Below are 23,337 nucleotides of genomic sequence, written 5' to 3' on the forward strand. Positions count from 1 at the left end.
ACCACAAGCATAACATGAGACTGAGTGAAACCAGTATCCTCTGAAATCTGCCTAGAGTCTTGTTGTGGGAAGGAAGGGGCATAATCCAGAACAGTCTCTGGGTTTCCGTCATATATCTTATATTTGGACTGTATTTCTGACTAAAGAATTATTTGACAGGGGAGTGAAGCTCTGAGGGCTTTTCCAAATCTTTGGGGTATGTTGCCATCTCTTTGAATTTTAATAAGGAGCAGCTCACAAGAAAGTTCTGGTATATTTTAGGTTTTTATTCAGGGCATAATTTTCCTCATTTGGGGATGTGGCTGCACAGGAAAGCAGGAAGATGCTAGGTGGAACTTGAACACGAGCAGCACGAGGGAAGTGTGAGCATCCATGTGGCAAGCCCTGCAGGGCTTCAAGTGTGTCTTCCTGATTTCAGCACATCCTGCTTCCCACTTATCTTTACCACTGCTGCTGCTCATATCTGTGCAGTGCAGGTTATGCAGATGCAAACTTTTGTTTGCAGCTGAGTCACTGTATTCTTCATGAGGTGTCATTACTGCCCTCAATGGCAAACACAGTACTGGTGCTCTTCACAACTGGGTACATCAGCCTTGTCTTTTTCCAGCTGTAGAAATGGCTGGCACTGTGAAGAAAATGTGTTTGATCTAGGGAGGGATGTTTTAAAAAGCTGGATAATGAACTGTAAGTCTTGACAGTATTGCTGACTGGATCTGAGATGAATACGTTTCAGTTCGAAAGCCATCTGTCTGTCACTACAGAAAAGGGGGTAATGAAGAGCTTACCAGGTGTCCACCAAAGCTGCTTTATCACTCCTCTCCTCAGCTACACGGGGAGAGAAATATAAGAGAAAGCTCAAGAGTTTGGGTAAGGACAGGAAGAGATCACTCACCAGTTACCACCACAGGCAGAACAGGCTCGACTTGAGGAAATTAGTTTATTTATTACAAATTAAATCAGAGTAGGATAGTGAGAAATACAAGCAAATCTTTAAAATACCTTCCCCCCAACCCATCCTTTTCTTCCTGGACTTAACTTTATTCCTGATTCCCTACGACCTCCCCCCAGGTGGTACAGGAGGATGGGGAATGGGGGCTGTGGTCAGTTCATCACACAGTGGTTTTACCACAGCTTCCTCCAAGGAAGAACTCCTTCCCTTGCTCCAGAGTCATGTCCCTTCTACAGGAGACAATCCTCCAAAAACTTCTCTAGTGTGGTTCCTTCCCATGGGTTGTTACAAACTGCTCTAGCTTGGAGTCCCTCCCACAAGATGCCATCCTTCAGGAACAGGCTGCTCCAGTTTGGGTCACCTGGAGAGCCACAAGTCCTGCCAAAAATCCTGCTCCAGTGTGGGCTTTTGCAGGTTCACAACCTCCTTTGGGTATCCTCCTGCTCTGGTGTGAGTGAGGTCCTCCCTAGGCTGCATGTGGATCTCTGCTCACTGATGGGCTGCAGGGGACAGCCTGCTTCATCGTGCTATTCACAGCAGGCTGCAGGGACATCTCTGCTCTGACACCTGGAGCTCCTTCTCCACTGACCTTGGTATCTACAGAGCTGTTTCTCTTGCATATTCTCACTTCTCTCTTTTCTGGCTCCAATAACTTCTTTTCCCTTCTTAAGTGTGTTATTACTGCAGCACTACCACAGTCACTGATGAGCTCAGCCTTGACCAGCAGTGAGTCCATCTTGGATCTGGCTGGAATCGCCTCTGTTGGACGTAGGGGAAACTTCTCGCAGCTTGTCACAGAAGTCACCCCTTGCCATGCAAACCCAATACAACTACTAAAGTTCTGTGTAAGGAGCTTTGTATTTACACACTGGTAAGGTTAACATTCCACTAGGCTGAAGGATTCTGCTGTTATTAAAACGTACTTATTTGTTTGTGACAAGGTGAGGCAGATGTGGCAGTGAAAATCTGAAGACTAAAGAAAAATATCCTTAGCTGGGATGATTTCCTGGTGGATCAACATAACTGTGAATTAATGCAGTGATACTGCTGTTTGATTGTTGTTGCCACTTTGATTTCTGCTGCCAGATAATAGTTGATGGGACTGCATCGTACTTAGTGCGTTGCCTTTCTGTCAACTCATGCACAATGGTTTGGTAACATACCACTCCAAATTCTCAAATACTAAATTCAGACCTAACTCTCGTGTGACTGTCTTACCAAAAGTTAAAAACAGAAGCCAACCCTGAATATCATTCTGTTACTGAATGAATGATAAGCCAAGATCCTTCATCTTTCAGAATAAGGTTTTCTAATTGGTGATGCCTGCAAAATTTACTGCAAAAAATCGCTGCCCAGATGCTGTTTGCCACTGAAAGTGGAGCTGATGGTTGACTTTCCCCTCAGTGACTGTGTAGTATCATGCAAGCAGCCTTTAGATGTCAGATCAACAGTGCTATTTTGGAAGGGCTGATGAAGTGCTTAACCACAGTGAAACTTTCTCTTATTTACTTTGCAAATTCATCTCTCATTCATTTGCACATACCATGGTAGTTTCTCTAGCAAATGAGCCATAAACAACTGCTACATTCTGTGCATATCTCTGGCTTTGTGTGCAACCAATTCAAAGTGAGGGGCCCATAGGAAGAAATAGGAAATACGACTATAAATAAAATGCTGTGCACTTTAATGCTACAACTAACAAAATCATTAGATTTTTTTTAAGTGGTATTTTTTTGTGCTTGTCTGCATTGTGGTGGATACTTGTTCATTCTTTATTTGCAACAGTTGAATCCATAAGCTCCCAATTCATAGTGTAAAAATGGACTAATGTCAGTAGCACCCATTATTTTCTATTCATCTGTTGATAAAAGAGAATTAATTTGCTAAGGGAGAAACTGTTTGGACTGTACAGGTAGCCACCCATCAAAATGTCTCCACACTAAAAGAAGCACTGCTGCTTTTGTTTTGGAAAGGAATACTTAGCCAAATTTAGCCAAAACCATGCTTAGGGTTTAGCAAAAGGAACAAGTGTTTATATCTCAGAGGACAAGGTCCTTACTCAGTCAAGAATCTTACAACAAATGTAGACTTAACAGTCAGTAGTCCAAAGAAGGTAGATTTGAGCTTGTTATCTGACTCACAGCCAAGAGAATATGGCCCAAGGCTTAATCTGTTGACAGGACACATCAGGGATGACCAGAAAATACACTGGAGATGCATTTCTCTGCTGTGAGACAGTGTCACAGAAATGTGTCCAAGCTGTCTGGAAAGGTGACAAAAAAGGAAGAGCTGGAGCTCAGGAGATTCCCCTGCACATGTATATATGGCAGACTTTTCCGTGAAATTGTACTATCACCAAGTTTGCACAGATGTCATGGGGGTGGACAGCCCATTTAGAGGTATCAGTGCTAACATACAGGTAAGTGCTCACATCTGCATGCAGCAGCTAGTTCTGTATCCTGAAAGCTTGAACGGAAGCTGAGCAGAGCCAGGAAAAACACCTTGATGTAGACCGTCCAACAGTCATGTTAAAAATGTGAGATCTTGCTGTCCTTGTCACCTTGTCTTTTCATCCTGTCATCACATAACTGTTTCTTTGTTTCTGTTCTCATGCTCATGGAATCCTTTATTAACTAATTTAGTTTACTAGTGGGAATTATGTTCTGTTCAGCTCCTAAGTTTGGGTTAGCTTCCAAGAGGTCCTGGTGGTCACCTCAGCTGGTGTGCAGCCAGTGTACTGCTACCACACTGACGTGGGAGGAAACAGGGCTGCAAGCCTCCAAGTGAGCCTTTGCATCAGCTCAGCTGCTGCTACACCACCACCTCAACTGTAGGGACTTTCCCCCGCCCAGTGAGATAGCAGAATTTGGCATGAGAACAGGGCTGGGGTTTCAGCCATGGGGTGAAGTGCCATGGTTTACTGAGCCGAGCTAGGGGCTGCTATGTAAGTGCTCTGTGACTTGCCTCTAATGTCCTTCTTCATGGAACTGTGAACTCCTGTGCATAGCTATGGAAGCTGTAGCATGGGCTTCTGTAACAGTTTTCAGTCTCCACCTGCTTCCCTCTTGATTTTGTTCCTTTACTTATTAATCCTGAAGGCAGTAGATGTTAATGGTAGGCCAGTGTGTTAAATTAGTTTCAGAGAGGAGTTGGAGCTGAACTACTTTATGCCTTTTGAGGGACGTGGTGGACGAATTTTAAAGTTATAAAACAAAATAAGTTTTTGTGACTGCACTGTAAGGTATCTAATATTTCAGCAGTAGGTACTCTTAGTAATATTTGTTGTGGAAATTTACTTGCCTCTTATGCTTAGAACTTGTGTGCCTAATTAAATTAAAATAGGTTTAAAATTAAAGCATGGTTTGAATTGGATTCCCAAATGACAATGTTGTTTGAAGTATGGATTTTCATAATGGATGTACTATGAATGTGGACTGGACAGAAAACCTCTGAACAGACAAACTGTAATTGAATGAACATAACTGCCTTCCTTTTAAGATCACTGTAATTAGGAGAATGTCTTACATGATGGACTGTTAAAATGTCTTGCAGGTGGATTCACCAATGAACTTGAGAAACCCACATGATTTGGTAATACTAATGAGACAAGAAACAACAGTTAACTACCTCAAAGAACTGGAGGTAAAGCATAACATTTAAGTTCTAACTAATTTCTGAAAATACGGATTTTTTTCCATAGACCTTATAGTGTTAGTTTTAGGTGGGGAAAATAACTTATTATTGCTAAAGTTCCCCTTCAATGAAGGGATGAAAAATTTTATAGATCTCAAGAACTTTTTGCCTCAAGTCTGCCTAACTGGTCTCCAGTTGTATCATTCCCTGTTATTAGTCATAAATACTAACATTTTTACCTAAAGTCACTGGATTCTGTTGTACTGTGTTTCAGAAGAACACAGGAGATGTCACCTCTGTTTTTCTTCAAGCCCATTTATTATTGAGAGGGGGTCTGAGACCTTTTGAAAAGGGCTTCAATGAACTTTGAACTGATAAACTGAAGTTTAAATATAATAGGGGTTAGGTAAGCAAACAGCTCACAGCCCTTCTGGCCATGCACTCCTTTCTAGTGCCAGCTTTGGTTTTATCCGATTAGGATAACTAACTAAGTGGAAAGCTAGATGAGCACCAGAGATAGCTTTAGGTGAATGGGAGAAAGGAAAATAAGCTGTACTGCCCCTTGTGTGACTATATTCAGCCAGTCTTTCTCAGAAGGGTACACTCTTTTTTTGTGGCAATGGACATTTTAGCTGTGGATTGAATAATACTTGCAAGCTTTTTGGGGCATGGGTTGTGGGTGTGGAAGTTACTAATGTCCAACTTGTGGTATAGAAATGACTTTCAGCAGAAGTTAGCTATTGTAAGTTCTTGCACAAGTTGCTACTGGTGGATATATCTGTATTGTTTCATAGTAGCATGTAATCAAATGTGTATGGCTTTAATTAAAAATGCAGGTTTTCTTATTTCACATGTACTCATGTACTTTTCACATGTACTAAAGTTCAGTTGTACTTAGCACACTGAGTGGTTAAGATGATGATGATTCATTTGCAATGTCTCTTATTATTTCCACAAGGTCTTACAGTGGAAAAACAAGGGGCCAAATGTGAAAAATATGATGTACTTTTAGCAACCATTTCTTCTTTTCGTAAATGGCCTACCATGGATCTGGAATGTTACTAGCCCACTTCTTAGGCACAACAGTAGAAATAAGGGCTCATTTGAGTTGTATTATCTCTAATGAAATTTTATATGCCATCCAAATCCAAAAATGTCCTACAGATGTTACAAAATATAGGAAAATATCCGCAAAATTTTATGAGAATTTTTTAGATTGTTTTCAAATGAACTTTGTTTTAAGGAAAAAGTTGGACTGTTGAATCCAGCAACTAGAGAGTTTGCTTTCATTGGTATATATGCTTCTGTTTCCTTTTTTTTCCTACAGAAACAGTTAGTTGCTCAAAAGATTCATATAGAGGAAAACGAGGACAGAGACACAGGGCTGGAACAAAGGCATAATAAAGAAGATCCAGACTGCATTAAAGCAAAGGTGCCCCTGGGGGACCTAGATCTGTATGATGGCACATACATCACCTTAGAGAGCAAAGATATCCGGTAAACAGATGCTTTATGTTCTAAGGTTTTTACTGAATTTAAAAAAATGAACAGTACCTCTAAATACAAGTAAAAGATTACTAGCACTGACTTTTTTTAGATGACAGTTGTTTTATTTTGTGTTACTGTGGAATTAAATTGAAACAACATCTGTCACTAGATGTGAATGGGTACAACACACATGCTGTTTCCTCTGAACTGTCTATGCTAGCCCTGACCTGAAACTTTTCCTTTCTGTTCCCAGTTCTGTCACTGTTACTCTGTACTGATATGACCAGATATGTGAATTAAAGTGAAATATATCATGTAGAAGGGGTTGAATTTGCTTGAGTGTGCTTTCAGTGTTTTGAGCTAGATATTTATTTTAGTTGAAACTGTCTCGACTTAAATTTGAACGAAATTCCATTGATGACCAATCTGTTGAACTTTCTGGTCATATTTTGTCCCCTGTGTTTAGAAAGTGAAGGATGAGCAGACAGTGTACTTGACATTCAGCTTCATTGGTAATTCATCTTCAGGAATGACTGTTTCGTTTTAGCAATTTTATTTTTTTGTCATAATCACATGAGTGCTTGAAGTGGGAAAAGATCAATTTTATCCTCATATACCTTCATTTGGACTTCTCATCACCCATATTTGGGATTGGTTTGTTTGTTTCAGTTGAAGAGTCTGCATGCATTGCCATTTGCCTGGCAGATAGACCATTAATCATAGTAGTGATACACTAGGTTGACACTGATACATTTTGGAAGCTATCCAAATGCTAAAGCAGACAAATTTATTTACTTTGTCCTATAGTCATGACATCCTGATACAACTCAAATCTGGGAAGACAGCAGAAATGGTCTAATGTGCCCAAACAGAGGAGTTCTGTAATGATTAAATCAGAGTACTCTTTCTATCAGCTACCACACTGTCTCTTACGAACTTCAGCAGTATTTAAATCTGTAGTCTACTGTTGAGTTTTTGACGGGGTGCCCTTCCTTTTCGGACGAGGGTGAAAGAGCAGAGGAGGCTGCTGTCCTGCTAAGTTCTTTATTTCATGGTCTCTTAGCTTTCTGAAGGCAGAGTTCGAAGGGGTTACATGATAAGGCCAAGGCAGTAAAAGCAGCAGCAGCAGGCAAACAGCAAGTAGTAAACAGCTGTTTCTTCTTCTCTAAACTTACAGAAGTGTGGATTATATTTGTTAATTGACCAAGGAAATTAACACACGATTCTAGTTTTTCTTTTCTTAACCTGTCCTGGTCTAATTCTAACAGTCGTAAGCCTTACACAAGTGTTACATAGTTATTACATAGATTTGTATATAGTTTCTAGCAGCTCTTATTGTTTATGTGAATACTATCTAAAAAATGTGAACAGTGTAGTTCCATCTATGTTTTGTCTGAAGTAAAGAAATTCTGTGAAAAGGTAACACTGCTGCAGTAAGAACTGTGTTTAAGATTTTTTTGCTGCAGCTTTTCAACGCTTAAAGCACTTAGTATATATTTCACTAAAAGTTAAAAATCTATATTTTTTTTTCAATTTGGTGTGACTTCATGTATCTCAGCTTATCCAAAGGTTTTAATTCAACCCCTGTTCTTTGGCTTCCCTCTGGGCCTGGGTCCAGAGGAGCTTTCACTCCAACAGTCTACTATGTTGTGTTATTATGTCCTCAGCCCTGAAGACTATATCGACACAAAGTCCCCAGTGCCTCCAGACCTGCAGCAGCCAGACTGTACGAAAGTTCTAGATCTTCCATACAGTATTCATGCTTTTCAGCACTTACGGGTAAGTGAGCAAATGCAAGTAAGTCTTTTTCCATAATAGGAAGAGGAATAGAAAACTCCTACTGGCAATTCTCACTCAAGGTTGAAAGGTACTGTAATCTTTCAAGAATGTTTCATACTATTTTAAAACTACAGTTGGGCCCTGATTAAATTACATGCCTATACCTTTTCCATCAGGTGTACAGTTGCTCTTTTGTTGTGTTTTTGCCTTATTTTAGAGGGCATTTTTAGAAAAATAGAGTCTTTTGTTTTCATAACACGTTTCATTAGCAAATTGGTAGCTTTCATTGGAACTACTACTAGCTTGTGAATTGTCTCAGTTGAAATTTGGAGAGTGCTGAACAGGGTTGTTAAAATGCATGAAGATTCAGGATCAGAAAATCGTTTGCAGGTTTGTTGGTAGCTCCTAACATACCTGACTGTCTGTTTAGTATCTGAATGCCAGGCCCTAACCCAGAGGAGGAGGTAATTGTTCCCTACTAGTACAAAGTTCAGCTGCTTTAGAAAAGTTACAGTGGAAGAGTGGTAGGAAAATTGGTTTTGTCAACAGCATTATATGAGCAAATATTCTAACGTAGATGCAGCTTAAGTGCTTACATCTTGAAATTTATTTTATTGCAAGTCTTTTCATCAACAAATAAGGATTTTCTTACAGTTAAACACTAAGTGAAGTTTTTTTAGCTCAGTTCCTGGGTCTCGATGTATCTTTGAAAGAAGTATGTTTGTGCTTGGGGAAGGAAGAAAGAGAAGAGGTGTTGGGATGCTTCCATTGTGTGCATGTAACCTGAAAACCACAACTTAAGTGCTTCCATGGTCATTCATGAAGTCAGTAGCGGCCAGATACACAGTGCTACCAAAGTGAATATTTCCCCTATAGAACTCCCAAGGAGAGGCTGCTTTTGGCTGCTCCTAATGTTTTCCTCTGTGTAATAATATATATTATTATCTGTCAGAGGTGAAATTGTTCTATCAATTCCCAGAGATCTTGAAAGGAAGATGAGATTGTAAAATAGCCAAGCCATACATTTTCCTGGGAGTCATGCTTTTGTTTATATTTCTCTACTTTTAAGTGCTAGCAAATAACCTGTATTCAATTTTTTTTTTAGGGTGTCCAAGAAAGGGTTAATCTTTCTGCACCCCTGTTACCTAAAGAAGATCCAATCTTCACATACTTATCACGGAGGCTGGGAAGAAGTATAGAGGAAATAGGTCACCGTATTTATGATGGGCTCATGAAGGTATGAAACTATAATCTTGCTGGATGCACAAAAAAGAGTGCTGGAAAGGTCCCACAAGATTAGATGCACCTCGTACAAGCAATCAGATGCAGTTTTGCACGTGTATTTTTGGTTTACAATTGAGTTTCAAAAGGCAAACTAAGACCATTTTCTGCGAGGCAAGTAGAGGTAGGAGAAGGCATCAGCAAAGCCAGTAAATAGATACTTGTTTTCATCTTTAAGGACTTACATAGTTACGTTGTCTGGTAAGCCACATTCATTGCTTTGTCAAGGTAATAAGAGATTTTAAACAAAAAATACAGGTACTTTAAGAGCAGAGAAGAAACAACAGTACTGAAGAGTGTATGTTTTTGTTGAATGTCTTCCTGCAAAATCTGGGAACCCTCACTGGACTCCAGCTAAGCTGCTGATGCTTAAACTATTGTTACCTCTCATTTCATCCCATTTTGTATTTTTACCTGCCTGAAATGCAGAAATTCTGTTTTTTTAGTGCATTAGTATGCTAGTTCAGTGTTCCTAACCATTGACAACTGTTGCCAAATGACAGCTTTCTGGTAGAAGAGGATGGCTTAGCGCAGCTGAGTACTAACTTTGGTGCTCAGTCTTTCATCCTATAGTAATTAAAGCCCTGATTAACCTTTTAGTTCATGTGTTAGTAGTTAGTACAGTTCATGTGTTTCTCTTTACTGCAGAACTCTTCTTCCTGGGTACTCTATAACATGGCTTCTTTTTACTGGCGAATAAAGAATGAGCCATACCAAGTAGTAGAATGTGCTATGCGTGCCCTTCATTTTTCTTCAAGGTAAGAATTGCTAAGAAGGATTTCTTCTCAGATTGCTTTTCTAGTCATCCTAATTAGTAAACAGGTTTTGGTTTCTAAGATGGTATCCTAAGGAATAATCCATGTTACTTGTTCTTGGTCTCTATGTGCTATGCTAGGCGTATAAATAGTTGAGACATTTTTCTAGCAAGTGATATATTTTAATGTGTGACTGACAAATTAATGTATCCTTGTGCATGATTCTTACACAATCTGACCTTCCTTTAATGTTAGTTTTTAATTTTTTTCCATTTTATTTTCTTTTATTCTTTTAGGCAAAATAAAGACATTGCACTGGTAAATTTGGCAAATATTTTGCACCGGGCTCACTTCTCTGCAGATGCAGCTATTGTGGTTCATGCAGCTCTGGATTACAGTGACTTCTTTACCAGCTATTACACTTTAGGAAATATATACGCAGTAAATACAATCTTTATTTTCCAAGACTTGAAGAAAATTAAATATTACTTAATCTTTTTGGGTTGGTTTGTAATGCTTTACTCTTACAGTGTGTCTTGTGCTCCACGTGTGTCTCACGTGTAATGCTTAAGATTCTGTCAAGATACTTTTATTGAAAAGTCTGTCTTTTAGCAAAGGAAACTAAAATAAATTCCAGGAAAATTCTTCTGCAGCCTTTCTTTAATAGATGTAGTGGCCTGAGTGTCAGAAATGGCAGGCTGCTTGTTACCATAAGTTAAAATTTAGGGTAATGATTTCTTTAAAAACTGAGTATTTTTTAATAAATATTACTGCGCAATGGCTAATTCTCTCTCTTGGTCATTCTTCAGATGCTTGGAGAGTACAACCACTCAGTCCTGTGCTATGATCACGCTCTACAGGCCAAACCAGGGTTTGAGCAAGCTGTAAAAAGGAAACATGCTGTCCTATGTCAGCAAAAACTTGAGCAAAAGTTGGAAGCCCAGCATAGGTAACTAAAGTATCCCAGTGGCAATGCATACAATCGAATTTCTGTAGTTCTGTTTCAGCAATTTTTTATATTTCAAGAATTGGTTTTAAATCTCTGTATTTCTCTGATTATGCAATAGAATTAGCATAAGAATGCTCCAAGAAACATTTGAAAATGTGCAACAGTGTAGGAAAAGGTGATATTCTAGAAAGCATTCAAAGTAAGTATTTTCTGTTTAATTTTTAAGATCACTTCAGCGAACATTAAATGAATTAAAGGAATATCAGAAGCAGCATGACCATTACCTTAGGCAACAAGATGTTTTAGACAAGTACAAGCTCATCCAGGAGGAACAAATCTTGAGGAATATCATTCACGAGACACAGATGGCAAAAGAAGCTCAATTAGGTACAGCTTTTTAGTGTTCATGCTCATTAAAGCAATGAAATATTGCACGTATTTAGATAAGTGTCAGCATATAACTTCTTCATATATTAAGATGGCCCTGAGTGGCTCTTGTGTTTTGCTTACTAAAACAAGAGGTTGCAATATGTTCTTGAACAGGGAATTTTTTTTGAGTCTTTTGCAGTTTCCTCTGGGCTGATGAAGTAAATAAAAAGGGTTGACCAAATTGGGGGCGGAGAAGGTTGACTCTGTGCTGTCTTTGTCTCCTCAGAAACTACACTTCTCTAGTATAAAAAAATACTTTGTGCTTTGCAGGGAACCATCAGATTTGCAGACTGGGCAACCAGCAGCATAGCTTGCACTGTCAGTGGGATCAGCCTGTTCGTTATCACCGTGGAGACATTTTTGAAAATGTGGAATATGTTCAGGTTTGTCTGTGAATTGATACCACTGCACTAAGTTACATCCCATTTGCTTTATTCACAAAATAGTTTCAATTTTTTCAGGGTTGACAAAAGGGCTACATTTTGTGTGTGGTAATTATAGTGAGAAAACTCTTAGTCTCTTTCTTTTCCAGAGTGTAAAGTATTTTAATGCTAGTTCGTTTTGCTATTAATACGAACTGAGACTGACTGTGAACTGTAGAAATACAGGGGGTTTACTCTAAAAGTCTTTGTTTTACTTAGAAAAGAGAATTACTTGAATTCAAAAACTTCATTTTAGTCCAAAGCTTTGGTTTCCTATGACTGCGCCAAGAAAATCTGATACAAGAGTACTAAGAAGTTTTGGAAACAAGGTGTATACTAATACTGAAAATCCAGAATGACAGCTACCTAAGCAACACCTCTGCTGTGTTAGAACTGCAGGGCAGGATTATGGGTTCAGTTCTTTTGCAATGTTGAGTATGTTCTGAAGTTTCCCCTTAACTAGTTTAAGAAATAGGAATATTTATTTTTAATTTTGCTGTTGTCTTCTTGATTGTTTTTCCTATTAGAGTAATTATGAATTCAGATTATTGAGATAATTCTCAGTGAATCTTAGTAATTCTGACTTGATCTCAAGGTGTGCAATCTAGAGAAGTAGATTTTATTTGTCATCTGTTAGAAATGTTTGCTTGGTACCTTTTAGCATTTTTTTTCTTGATTTGCACTTGTGTTTTCACTGTTGACTTATTTGCAACATGAATATTACTCTTGCATGGTCTGAGTGTATCAAGAGGCTTAAATTCCTGGGCTGTTTTTTTTTTCTGCTACCCACATTTCAGTTCATCAATGAGGCTTAACATGAGAGGAGTGGGGGGAAATAACATGGAGAAATTCAACAAGGAATGTACCATCTCATTTATTAAATTTTGTCTTTCTGTTGTTTCTAGTTTGGTGAAGACTCTTCCACTTCTAGTATGACATCCATAAATTTGGATCTTCATTCAAACCAAAGTGTTCACAGCCAGTCCTTGCAGTCTTCCCCTGTGGCTCATTCTGTCGTTTCGGTGTGGAGTGTGGAATCCAGCAGAGTGAGTGAAGAGGATGAGCTTTGCCCTTTTAAAGAGGAGGGGTGAAAGTGAATCCTCTCCTTGTTTAGCATTTGGGCTACAGTTGTGATGTGTGGCAGCACTGGAGAATGTAGCATTCTGAATTTCCTCAGCATATAAGCATCTCTCTAGTTTCTCTGTATGGTTTCCCATCCTTTGAAACTACTACAGCACAGAGAGAATTGTTCTGTAAACATCTGCTGCAAGTAAAGCAGCACAGCTGAGTAAAGATGGAAATTTAAACTCTTGATGTTAAAAAAAAGATGGAAAAATAATAGTTTTAAAGATCTCTGGGTTTTTTTTTTTCTACAGACTATCCCTCTAGTATCCTTTTTATTATCTTGTTCATTAGAATATTAAAAATGTTGTGAAAATAATAAAAAATAATTCCTTTCCCCCTTAGGAGAAACAGCATATTCTTTGGCCTCAGCGATCAGAGTGCATGAAATCTTTCCCCAAAATTCCCGACCCAGAAGAACTGCCAACTTATTTCTTGCCTCCAGAAAACAGGGGACTCAGGCAAGTATTGATTTTTAAAAGCTGTATTTGTAAATCTTCACACTAATGCCCTAATGAGTATTTTCTTTCTGGAGAGGATGGATGCAGTGAGTAGTCAACAGCAGAGAGGTGTTCAAACCTCTTTCTCTGGCTTTTTCACAGAAGGAAGGCATTTTCCTTGATTGTTGTCTTTGCTGTAACTGTAATAGTCAGATCCAATTTCATGGTGATTCTTCCCTGACTGTTAGCACAAGGTGAACACATAAAATGCAGACAGAATGAGGTTTTAAGCACTAGTCTGAATGTCTTGTGGAGTATATTAACAAAAAAAATACCTTGAGAGAGAGAATGAGGTGAGTGTCTATTTAATAACTACAGTTAACTGTTGTACATTACATACATCCTCTTAGCTTTAGTTATGATGACAGAAAATGATGAAGACCAGAAAACACTAAAAAAGGATTAGGAGCAGAAAACTCCAGCTCGTTCTTTTGGGACAGAGATGGAAAATCAGCTTAGTCATGGAAGAGTCAGTAATATTTGTTATTACATAGGATAGAATAAGTGTGTCTGTACTGCAGTAGCTAACTTACATAGATCAATGCAATGTTATAATACCCTAGTCACTTAAATTATAATAGTGGTAGTAAAAAAGCTGTTTTCTTCTACCTAGTTAGTATAATAGTAGTATTGAGCTTGTGTTAAAGGTTCCCATCCACGAACATCCTGCAGCTTCCTTTGGAAAAAAACAGTGTTCAGCTTAGAATGTTCTTTATACATAATTTGGCTACCTCTTGAGGTTTTTGAAATCAAGTTTTAGTGTAGAAAACATGAGCTTTTTTTTGTCACATATCTGTTTAGTCCTAAACTTCATAGAATCCTTACGAGCATAATATGAGAACCTTCTGTTTGTTATCTCTACTGCACTGTTCATTCTTGTTGTTCTGTGCTTCAAAATGGAAAATAAAGACCTTATAAATTACTTTTCAAGGAAAGGGTGGTCTTTGAGTTCTTCATGTTTGCAGCTCATGTCTCGTAGCAGTCTGCAGTACAGGGCTTAGCAGATTCTTGTGTTTGTTTATACATGATGACATGCAGCACATGCTGTTAATTTGTCTTGGTTTTCCTTGTTGCTAGAATCCAGCCAATACTGAATATCCCAAGAGAGACTGTTGAGCATGGAGAAGCACAGGCACCAGATTGTTCTTCCATTACTGATGCTCGTAACAATGAATCTCTAAACGTACTGGTCAAGGAACTGGACACTAATCTAGATTTGAAATTCAGGATGCCGGACGATCGAGCACAACAAGTAAGAGACGTTTTCTTGTTGGTTCTCTTCTGGTTTAAAATCCTCCTCTTTACTGCCTTAAAAATGTTACTCAGATCATGAAAGATTCTGATATTTAAAGGTAATCAGTACATCCAAAGAATGTGGGCAAGTTCTTTCTAATAGGAATGGAAAAAGGGTCAACTTGTCGGACTTCTTTCAGATGCTGACCAAAAGCACACAAAATGGGAAATTTAATTTACTCTTTGAAATCACATCTTTCTTTTAAATCTAACAGTCACTTGATATGATTCATCTTCTTGGGGTTTCCCAGAGCTACTGCATTCTACCAAGCTGGTAACTTCAGGCTGCTATGAGTCCTTCATACTGCATTCTGGAGACTGGTTGCTTTAAGTGTTACGTGTTCACATCCTGGTTTTAGTACAGTATCTTTTCTTCCCTTTGCTAAAGAGAAGATTTAAGGAAGCAAGTGTTGAATGGCCCATGTAGATCTTGACTAAAATTTTTTCTGTTGTTTGGGGGGAAAAAAAATATCTTTGTGTTCCAGGTTTTGCATTCTCGTGTCAACAATGAAACTGTTACGCTGACGAAGATAGGCATGTTTCTAGATCATGCCATGAAAAAGGTATGTCAGTCTGCCACGTGAGATGAATTCAGAATTCTTACTTGAGATTTGCTTTTATACTTCTAAAGTAGTCAGTGACATACTAGAAATGAGTTTATTCACTACCTGTTACTGAGATGAAACTGACTTAAAAATCCAGGTTTACAAGTAAAGCAGAAATACATAGAGAAGTATCTAATTTTGCTTAATGTGGACCAAGCAGCCCTGTAGTTGCTTGTTCTTTTTGGAAGGACACGGAGCAGCAATGTATTAGCTAATTCTGGCAGCCATTTGCTTAACTGGGAGAAGTAGCTTGGAACTACTCCTCCGTCTGCCACCCCTTCCTGCATGCCTGCATTTTGCTCTTCCTCCTCCTTCCCACTACCCTGCTTTTCCCTCCACTCTTCCTCCAAGGAAACCAACCCTCTGTCAATCTCCTGTCAGGATAATTAGCACTCCAGGGCAAAGAATGTACCTCTGTATAAAACCCTCTGGAATGCCACCTCCATCTTGCGTGGGGCCTTTGAGAGTCAAATGACAGGAAGCATTGAGAGAGACGTTGACTCTTTCTGACATGTCAAGCTGATATTTCTCAATTTAACTTTCTTGTAGAAGTTGTGTCAAGGTATTATATGTAGATACTTTTTTAGTCTAAAATCAGTACCATTTACTATGTGCATCTGTCTTAACCAGAAGAAAAATTAGCAGTAGGAGTTGATTCCTATTATTATGTTGTTCAGAGCATGTCTAATGTCTTACTCTGCAGTGCATGAGTATTTTGGTTTTAACTGTAGTACTCTGTTGCTGTCATGCTAAAAGCCTGAACTTCTCTGTCTGCTGATGTAACAACAGTGTTGTGTCTTACCTGTTCTGCTAATGATAAACTACTTAGAGCAGGAATGTCACAGTTAGTATCTTTGTATTGGGAAAGACAAAATGCTAATAACTTGCTGAGGATTTAGGGAGGTCGTTGAGACCTGTGTTTGGAGAGTAATTCAGTGAGGAGTTTGGAATGAAGAACATGGAAGTAATGTTCTGTATGTGTTGCTAAACAGGGGTCATTAATACTCTTGAAATCACAGATCATGTAAGGTACTCCAAACAAAGAATATTATATTATGTTGATATCTTCCAGCTTATCTAGAGCCATAGTTAGAACCCTTCTGTGTGAAGGGTTTTTTAAAACCTGAAACAAAAAAATCTTCTTACTGACTAACTCAACACAGTATTACTGTTTTGCTTCCTTAATCCTAGCTGCATGTTTCCTACTCAGGCATGCATTTGGGCTTCAGACATGTAGGTAGGACTGGATATCCATTTCAGGTGTTGCTTTTTTACTGTAAATGTTTTGTAGAATTCAGTAACACAGAATGATGAAAATACTTAAAACTAGAACACGTTTCTAAATAATTTCAAAGTGCATCTGAAAGTGGATGTTTTGCCTACCTCTGTCAACCTGTCAGTATTTTTATATTTTGCTATATCTCCTCTAGGGTGAGTGCTTGTTTTTGCTGTTACAGGTTAAAGAGGAGGAAGGAACATTCAAGGTGTATTTGACACTTCCTCCATTCTTTCACCTGCCCTCACTTACTGCTTACTGTTTTACAATCTTTAAATGGTATCTAATGCCTGCCAGTTGTCAACTTTCATAAGACAAATAGGTAACTAAATCTAAGAAAAAACAACTCTGAAACCCTAAATTGACAGGGAAAGGTAATGTTGAACACAGGACCTGGAAGCACATCTAACTATAATTTAATAGCTGCCTGACTTTCAAATTCTAGCATTTTACATGGATATGTGTTTGTATAATTTTAAGACTCTGAAGTGGCTTACAAGCATTGCTTCCTGTAGTGAACTAACCATTATCGCTTGTATATTTTAAGGGATTTTGTGGTTGTGATACAAAGTATTCATGTGATTAGTGTGTGAGCAACAGCTGCTACTAAATTACAGTTCAGCCTGTAAATCGGGTCCATTTGAGTAGAATGGAGCAGACTGAGTAGTCTGCTAATAGTCACAGCGAAATCTAATTTGTATCTAGTTAACAAAGTAGTATGCAAGACTGAGTTCTGTTTGCTTCTTATTAAAAAGCAGGCATTTCTGTCTTCCTGAGACACCTCTTTGTAGGTGTTTTTATCCTTTTCCCTGACTCTCCTATAGCCAGAAGATCCTCTATGGCTTGTGCTTAATGAAGCTGGATTGTACTGGCGTGCAGTTGGAAATAGCACCTTTGCTATCACCTGTTTGCAAAAAGCATATAATTTGGCTCCACATGAGTATCAGGACATCCCTCTGGTCAATCTTGCTAACCTCTTGTTTCATTATGGTCTTCATTCGGATGCCAGCAGGCTCCTGCTGAAGGCTTTGGCCATCAATGCCTCTGAGGTAAGATGATGAGGTTTGTGTTTGCTCAGCAGTGAATGTTTTCCCTCATTATTTTCTAAATACATGTTACTTGTGCTTACTCTGCATGCAGTTCATCTTCCAGCTTGTGATTTGCAATGGATGTTAATTTTCATATGAACTCTTGACTGCATTGGGGGTGATGCTGATTGTTGAGAGTATAAACATCTTGACAGACTTTTAGTCTCCCCAAACCTGTATTATTAGCAATGCCTCCAAGGAATTTAATCCTGGCGTTTGGCAACATTTTAACCTAAAACAGAGCTCTGTGAAGCTGTCAGCCTTGTATCTTGATTGTTAAAAACCCTTAAAGTAGCATATATATCACCAAGATTTTTGACTGTATAGACATCTTTCTGTGACGCTTGACTTTTTATCTGTACTGTTTTATTTGTCCCTAGGTTTTATCTCTATACATAGAGGAAAACATCTTCTAGTTGTTTGGTGGCTTTACTTCCATCCATAGATTCAAACCAGGTTTTGTATTTCTGAACAGCAACATTATAAACATGCTGTAGGTTGTCACCTATGTCAGATAGACAGTTTCTGTATAAACTGTTTGAACTACTGGACTGGCCAGAACAGTTGTGAAGAGGAAGGGGGGAGGAATAGCATAGCAGGGAACACCTTTTCTCTAGCAGGTAATTTTGGTCGTACATTTGACATGCTTCAGTAAGAAGTTCAAGTGACTTTCCTGTGCTTCTGCCTCTCTAGTTAGATTAACAGAGTTTAAACCTACCAGGGCACCAGTCACCTAGCACATAAGAAAGCTAAAAACAGAATAAGCATGTTCAGTGTAGCATTCAGAAACAAATTTTCAAGTGTTGGAAAGGAATGTGGTCCATTTGGGTGGCAGGTAAGAGTGCAAAAAGCAGCTACAGAAAGAACTATGCTTGAGTGATATGCCTTAATAAGACCACTTGAAAACACAGCCTTGGAGGGGAGGAACCTAGGAGTCCTTAGGACCATGCTGTGTGAGTAGGGCTTTTCTTCAAAAATATTAGCAAATCCTGCCTCGTTATAGTAATGCTTGCTCCTGTTTCTTTCAGGTGTACTCAGTCCTGTAATACCTATTGTACCAGAAAAACTAGCAGGAGACATTGTACTCGCATGGTGTTTCCTGGAGTATAATGGAAAGTAAATACAAATTAAAATTATTTACAGCTACTGGGAGAAAAAGATGTGCTCTATCAGCAAAAGCTGTTAAAAAGAAAAAAAATCCTGTTGCTCAGCTTGCACCATTTTCTGAATGCTGTTTAGTAATACAAGCTGAGTTGGAAAAATCTTCAGCTACTGATTAGTCTTCACATTTTTAGATAATCAATGTAAAAAACTGTTTCAGTGGGAAAAACGACTGCTAAATTGCAATGCTGTAGTCATTATTCTAGCACTGTACTGTTAATTGCAGCAAATTACTTTGTCCAAGTGAAAGACTTTTCAGTCAACCAACAAATGTAATGCTTTACTATGTGTCTGTACTAAAGTGTTGAGTTCTACCCAGTGAAAAAGGTGTTTATAATCTTTACTTTTCAAAAAAAATACATATTTTAGGGATACTAGCCAAAAGCAGTAGACAAAAATATTGTTTTACGAAGGCTTTAAAGGCATAAATGTGTGCCCCTAAGCTAGTGTGACACTGGTGTCTTCAGTAACCTAGTTTTGCTAAGGCAAATTTGAAGACTTTTGGCAAATGCATGCATCTGTCCTGCTAGAACACTAGTACTATTTTTACTTTTTTGCAGACTTTTAATGATTCTAAATTGTCTTCAAGCATTTCAGTTTAGTTCTTTGGTGTTCTCTGAAGTAAGCATTATGTTTCTGATGGTTATAAGTAAGTTTTTAATGCTTCATTTCAGTCAATGTGTATTTAACAGCTGGTTTTTTATTGTAGAAAGATGGAATTCCTAAACCCTATGGCAAAACAGCTTTCATTTAGCATCAATGCATCAAGCTGTTAGTTCTCCATTGTAAGACTAGGCAGTGCCTGTTTAAGAAGTTTTCTAAATTCTTTCCCACCAAATTTGGGAGGGTGTGACTTAACAAGGGTTTTTCCTAGTTGGCTTTAATCTTAAACAGTGAGCATACTTACGCTGCAGTGTATCACTTTTGTCTTTACAGCCCCTGACATTTTTGAGCCTAGGAAATGCCTACCTGGCTCAGAACAACATCAGTGGAGCGCTGCAGGCCTTCAGACAAGCACTGGATTTGACAACCAAGTGCTTGGAGTGTGAAAGCAGCCTGAAGATGATCCGCTGTTTGCAGTTTTATCCTTTTCTGTACAACATCACCTCTTCTGTGTGCAGTGGTAAGCAACTGCTGAAAGATGGACCACAAGTCAAATAATGTCTGTTTGCCTTGGGTGTTGCATCTTTTCTTTTTCCAAGTTTCCACCCTTTTGCTTTACAGTGCTTTCCACCTTTAAGGACCAAGGTTGAGACGCTGCTGTTAATGGAAAAGTTACAGTCCATTAAATAATTGCTTGAGGATGACTTCTTAAATATCTAGAGGGCTTCCACTAAGTGCAAATTACTTCCTGACTGTCAGTAATACCTTAACAGCAGCACCAATACCTCTTACTCATAAACAAGGCATGCTGGATTCAGTTTTTATGGAAGTGCACATCTACTGCTAGGCTGCTCAGCAGCCCCTTTGTACATCCCTTCAGATCTTACAGTCAGATGGATTTGTTTTCTTAAAGCTGAACAATTTGATGAAGAGCAGTTTAGTTTTAATTCATATCCTTTCAGTGTGTTCAGTACTTTGGTCATCATTTTCTAGAGTTCAGTCTTTAAGGAATAGACTGTCTTGTGTCAGCATTATATTATTTATGTGGGACCTGTGATCACTGCTCTTAACACTCAAAAAATCTGTAAGAATGACCTCAAATCCAATCTCTCCTCAAAAAATATTTTAAAATATTTTTAATAGAATGATTTCTTGTCATAAATGGCTACTTATATTTAAAAAAAAATAATAGCTTTTGGAGATGGAATACTTTTGGAGATTTTATTCAATCCCACTGAATATTTTCAGTACTTTGTCTGTACTTGAATATGGCTAATATACTTAAGAGCAGTCTTGAAGACAATTTATTAATATATTTTCTAATAGCTTCTCTCTCAAATTGTTACTAAGGTATCTTTCCACCTAATATTTTCTTTACTTTTGAGTGTAAACCTCACCAGAGAAATGCTTGTGATTTTTAACATTGCTAGGACTTCCTCTGGGGGTTTGGGGTTTCTTTAAATTCCCTCTCCACTGAAAAGACATGGAGAAACCTCCTCTGATTTAGCATCTAGAACTGTGCTGTCTAAACATAGATGAGAGGCCATCCTATCTCCTGGTACAACATGGATGATGCCATAGTAGGTGAAATTCCAGGACTATTCCATTAGAATAATACTACTTTCTATGGCCCTGTACATTTTGCTCTGATTGAGAGCCCATCAGCTGTGCAGAGAAATAAATGAGTGCTGTTTGGCTAAGTGGGCTGTAGGGAGTGGTGCCACAGCCCAGCTGATGGGTGTCTTGCTGATGTCCATAATGTCAACTCCTATGCTGGTACCTCCCAATGAATCTCTTAACTTCAGATTGCCCTTCTTAGAAAAATCCTACTAGATACTGTAAGCAGTAATGGAACTTGCACATTTCATCACAAGAGACACTTACACGGTTCTAGAAAAATCAGTGTTTGTTTACTTTTAATTGAGATCTTTAAAAAGTCTGTAACTCACAAGGTTAAAGTTATTCCAGTCAAACCTTAGTCGTAGCTGCCTCATTTTGAAGTTAAGTAGAAAGCAATTTAAAAGTACATTCACAGAACAGAAATGGTAACAAGCAATGGTTGTATCTGAACTCCAAAGTTATCTTTGACATCTTTTGTTTTATACGCTTTTCTTCCTTAAACTTGTCATAATGTGGTTTGGTTGATTCTTGGCTTCTTTCTGCTTTGGTTCCTGAGGCAGGATGTTCATTTAGACGTCAGCTGTTACAGCATCTGCTGTTTAGGAAGTTTGTATTTCTTGAATGTGTGGGAAAACCCATATCAAAAGTGCTTATGAGAAAAGTTTTGTCTTTCCTTTTTTTTCCAGCTTGGCCACAGGTTAGCAAAGTGAGCATGAATATGTTCATCTGGTACACTGGGGTTGGGTTTTGTTCATTAAGGAATCTGTGAAGCTGCTAAATAAAGAGGGAGCTGAATATGCCTTAGTTTGTTAATGTGCTCATTGAATTTCAGTATTCCATTATTTAAGTATTTTACTCTGTATTTATATTTTTTACCTTTTACTGGGACTCTTCTTGTCTTAATGTTTATTTTTCATTTTTATTTATAATACCTTCTAGTTCATCTTTTGTTTTAGTGCAAGAAATCTGAAAATATGAACCTGACAAATACTGTAAATATTCTTTGTACATTCTTGTGCAGAGTGTAAAATAAACGAACTGGTTAATTCAGCCTTGATGATGATTTGCAGTTTAAGTCAAAACTCAGGATTGAAAAACAGAAAGGTAGCTTTACCTATATTATTTGCATAAGGTTTGGGGAAATACTTTTTTTCCCCCCACTATAAACTTCAACTGACTCAAGAGGAACCTTGACAGACTATGTGAAGGTGAGGTGAAGTCTCCAAAACCAGAATGATTTCAAGAATGTGTACTCAGAAATAACGTTTCACACTTAAAAGTATCCTGAAATTTTGGGAATCTTCTGTTGACCCTTCAGTCCAAGGAAAACAGTTGAAAAGAGATTGTTATTATTCACTTGATGGCATGTCATAAAGTATTTGTATCCTTTGAGATCGATACCTTATGCTGAAAAATTTACCAAGAGCTTGGAATGTCAGATGTTTCTCTGGTTTAATATCTTGTTTTGATGAGCATTCCTTCAGTATTTCTGAAAGTAACAGCAGTAGGCTTCCTGTGCTTTGGGTTGTAGGCCCATGTGATAGCTGTGTTTTTGCTTCGCCTGTCAAAAGCCTCTGTTCATGAAAACTGAACTAAGTAGCGAGACATGGAATTCCTTGCTCTGCTGCCGTGAGCCATTGGCAGAATCCAGCAAATGGTCAGTGGGAATTATATGCTAGCATGAGATGGAATATGGGATCAAAAATCTGAATTCATGGCCTGATTTTTGATTACAGTATGTGCTTGGTGTTTATTTCAAATAAGTGAAATAAGCATTTTCTCAAGCATGTTGGGGTGTTTGCTGTTAGCACAGGACTTGGGAAGTGTGACACACTAATGCTGACTTGTTGGATGCTTGCTTACGTGCTCCTGTCTGTACTGCTGCCTGGTACTGTTTTTTAGTAACTTACTTCTGGTATAGATAATTTATGTTTTGAACCTAAGTCACTTCATGCACATGAGAATGAGAATTAAAAATCTTAGACCAACGCTTTCCTATTTAACTTTTGCCTCCTGTATTCAAATTTATCTAAAAGTTTGTTTTCATTGTAAAAGAATTTCTAAATCTGCAGATGTTATTGGTGGGGTTTTTTTCATATGGAGGATGTGTGTGAAGTGTCCAAAGATACTCCAACCCTATCACCTGTGGGCAAGTATTTTAGACAGCTGCAGGAGTTCAGTCAGTTGCATCTGATACAGATGCTCTACAGCAAGAGTCCACATAGTGCCTGATTCTCAAATACCTGACAGAACAGTTGGAAGACTTCATTCTTCCAGTGTTACCCTGTGGTGATCCTTCCAGAGGTGACTTGGCAGTGTTGAGGGTGTTGCTACATCATCTGTTAGGTTACTGGTGAGTCAGTTCCTGAAGCAGGTTAAGAAAC

At 38.3% G+C, this 23,337-nt stretch overlaps 1 protein-coding gene across 1 annotated transcript in view; it reads left to right on the plus strand.

Moving 5' to 3' along the window:
- TTC17 (tetratricopeptide repeat domain 17) overlaps positions 1–23,337 on the plus strand; it is a 56,576-nt gene that overhangs the window by 8,752 nt on the left and 24,487 nt on the right. The window contains exons 2-16 of the mRNA XM_042038385.1: positions 4,502–4,591; positions 5,910–6,079; positions 7,738–7,849; positions 8,955–9,086; positions 9,779–9,888; positions 10,182–10,326; positions 10,695–10,834; positions 11,061–11,221; positions 11,534–11,646; positions 12,591–12,731; positions 13,153–13,268; positions 14,385–14,559; positions 15,086–15,163; positions 17,306–17,530; positions 19,667–19,853. Of these exons, the coding sequence (XP_041894319.1) occupies positions 4,502–4,591; positions 5,910–6,079; positions 7,738–7,849; positions 8,955–9,086; positions 9,779–9,888; positions 10,182–10,326; positions 10,695–10,834; positions 11,061–11,221; positions 11,534–11,646; positions 12,591–12,731; positions 13,153–13,268; positions 14,385–14,559; positions 15,086–15,163; positions 17,306–17,530; positions 19,667–19,853 (2,095 nt within the window). The remainder of the gene's footprint in view (positions 1–4,501; positions 4,592–5,909; positions 6,080–7,737; positions 7,850–8,954; positions 9,087–9,778; positions 9,889–10,181; positions 10,327–10,694; positions 10,835–11,060; positions 11,222–11,533; positions 11,647–12,590; positions 12,732–13,152; positions 13,269–14,384; positions 14,560–15,085; positions 15,164–17,305; positions 17,531–19,666; positions 19,854–23,337) is intronic.

Source organism: Corvus kubaryi, unplaced genomic scaffold (assembly GCF_017639235.1).
Source record: "Corvus kubaryi isolate FWS band 111438036 unplaced genomic scaffold, C.kubaryi_AGA036_p1.0 37392, whole genome shotgun sequence".
Taxonomy (NCBI): Eukaryota; Metazoa; Chordata; class Aves; order Passeriformes; family Corvidae; genus Corvus; species Corvus kubaryi.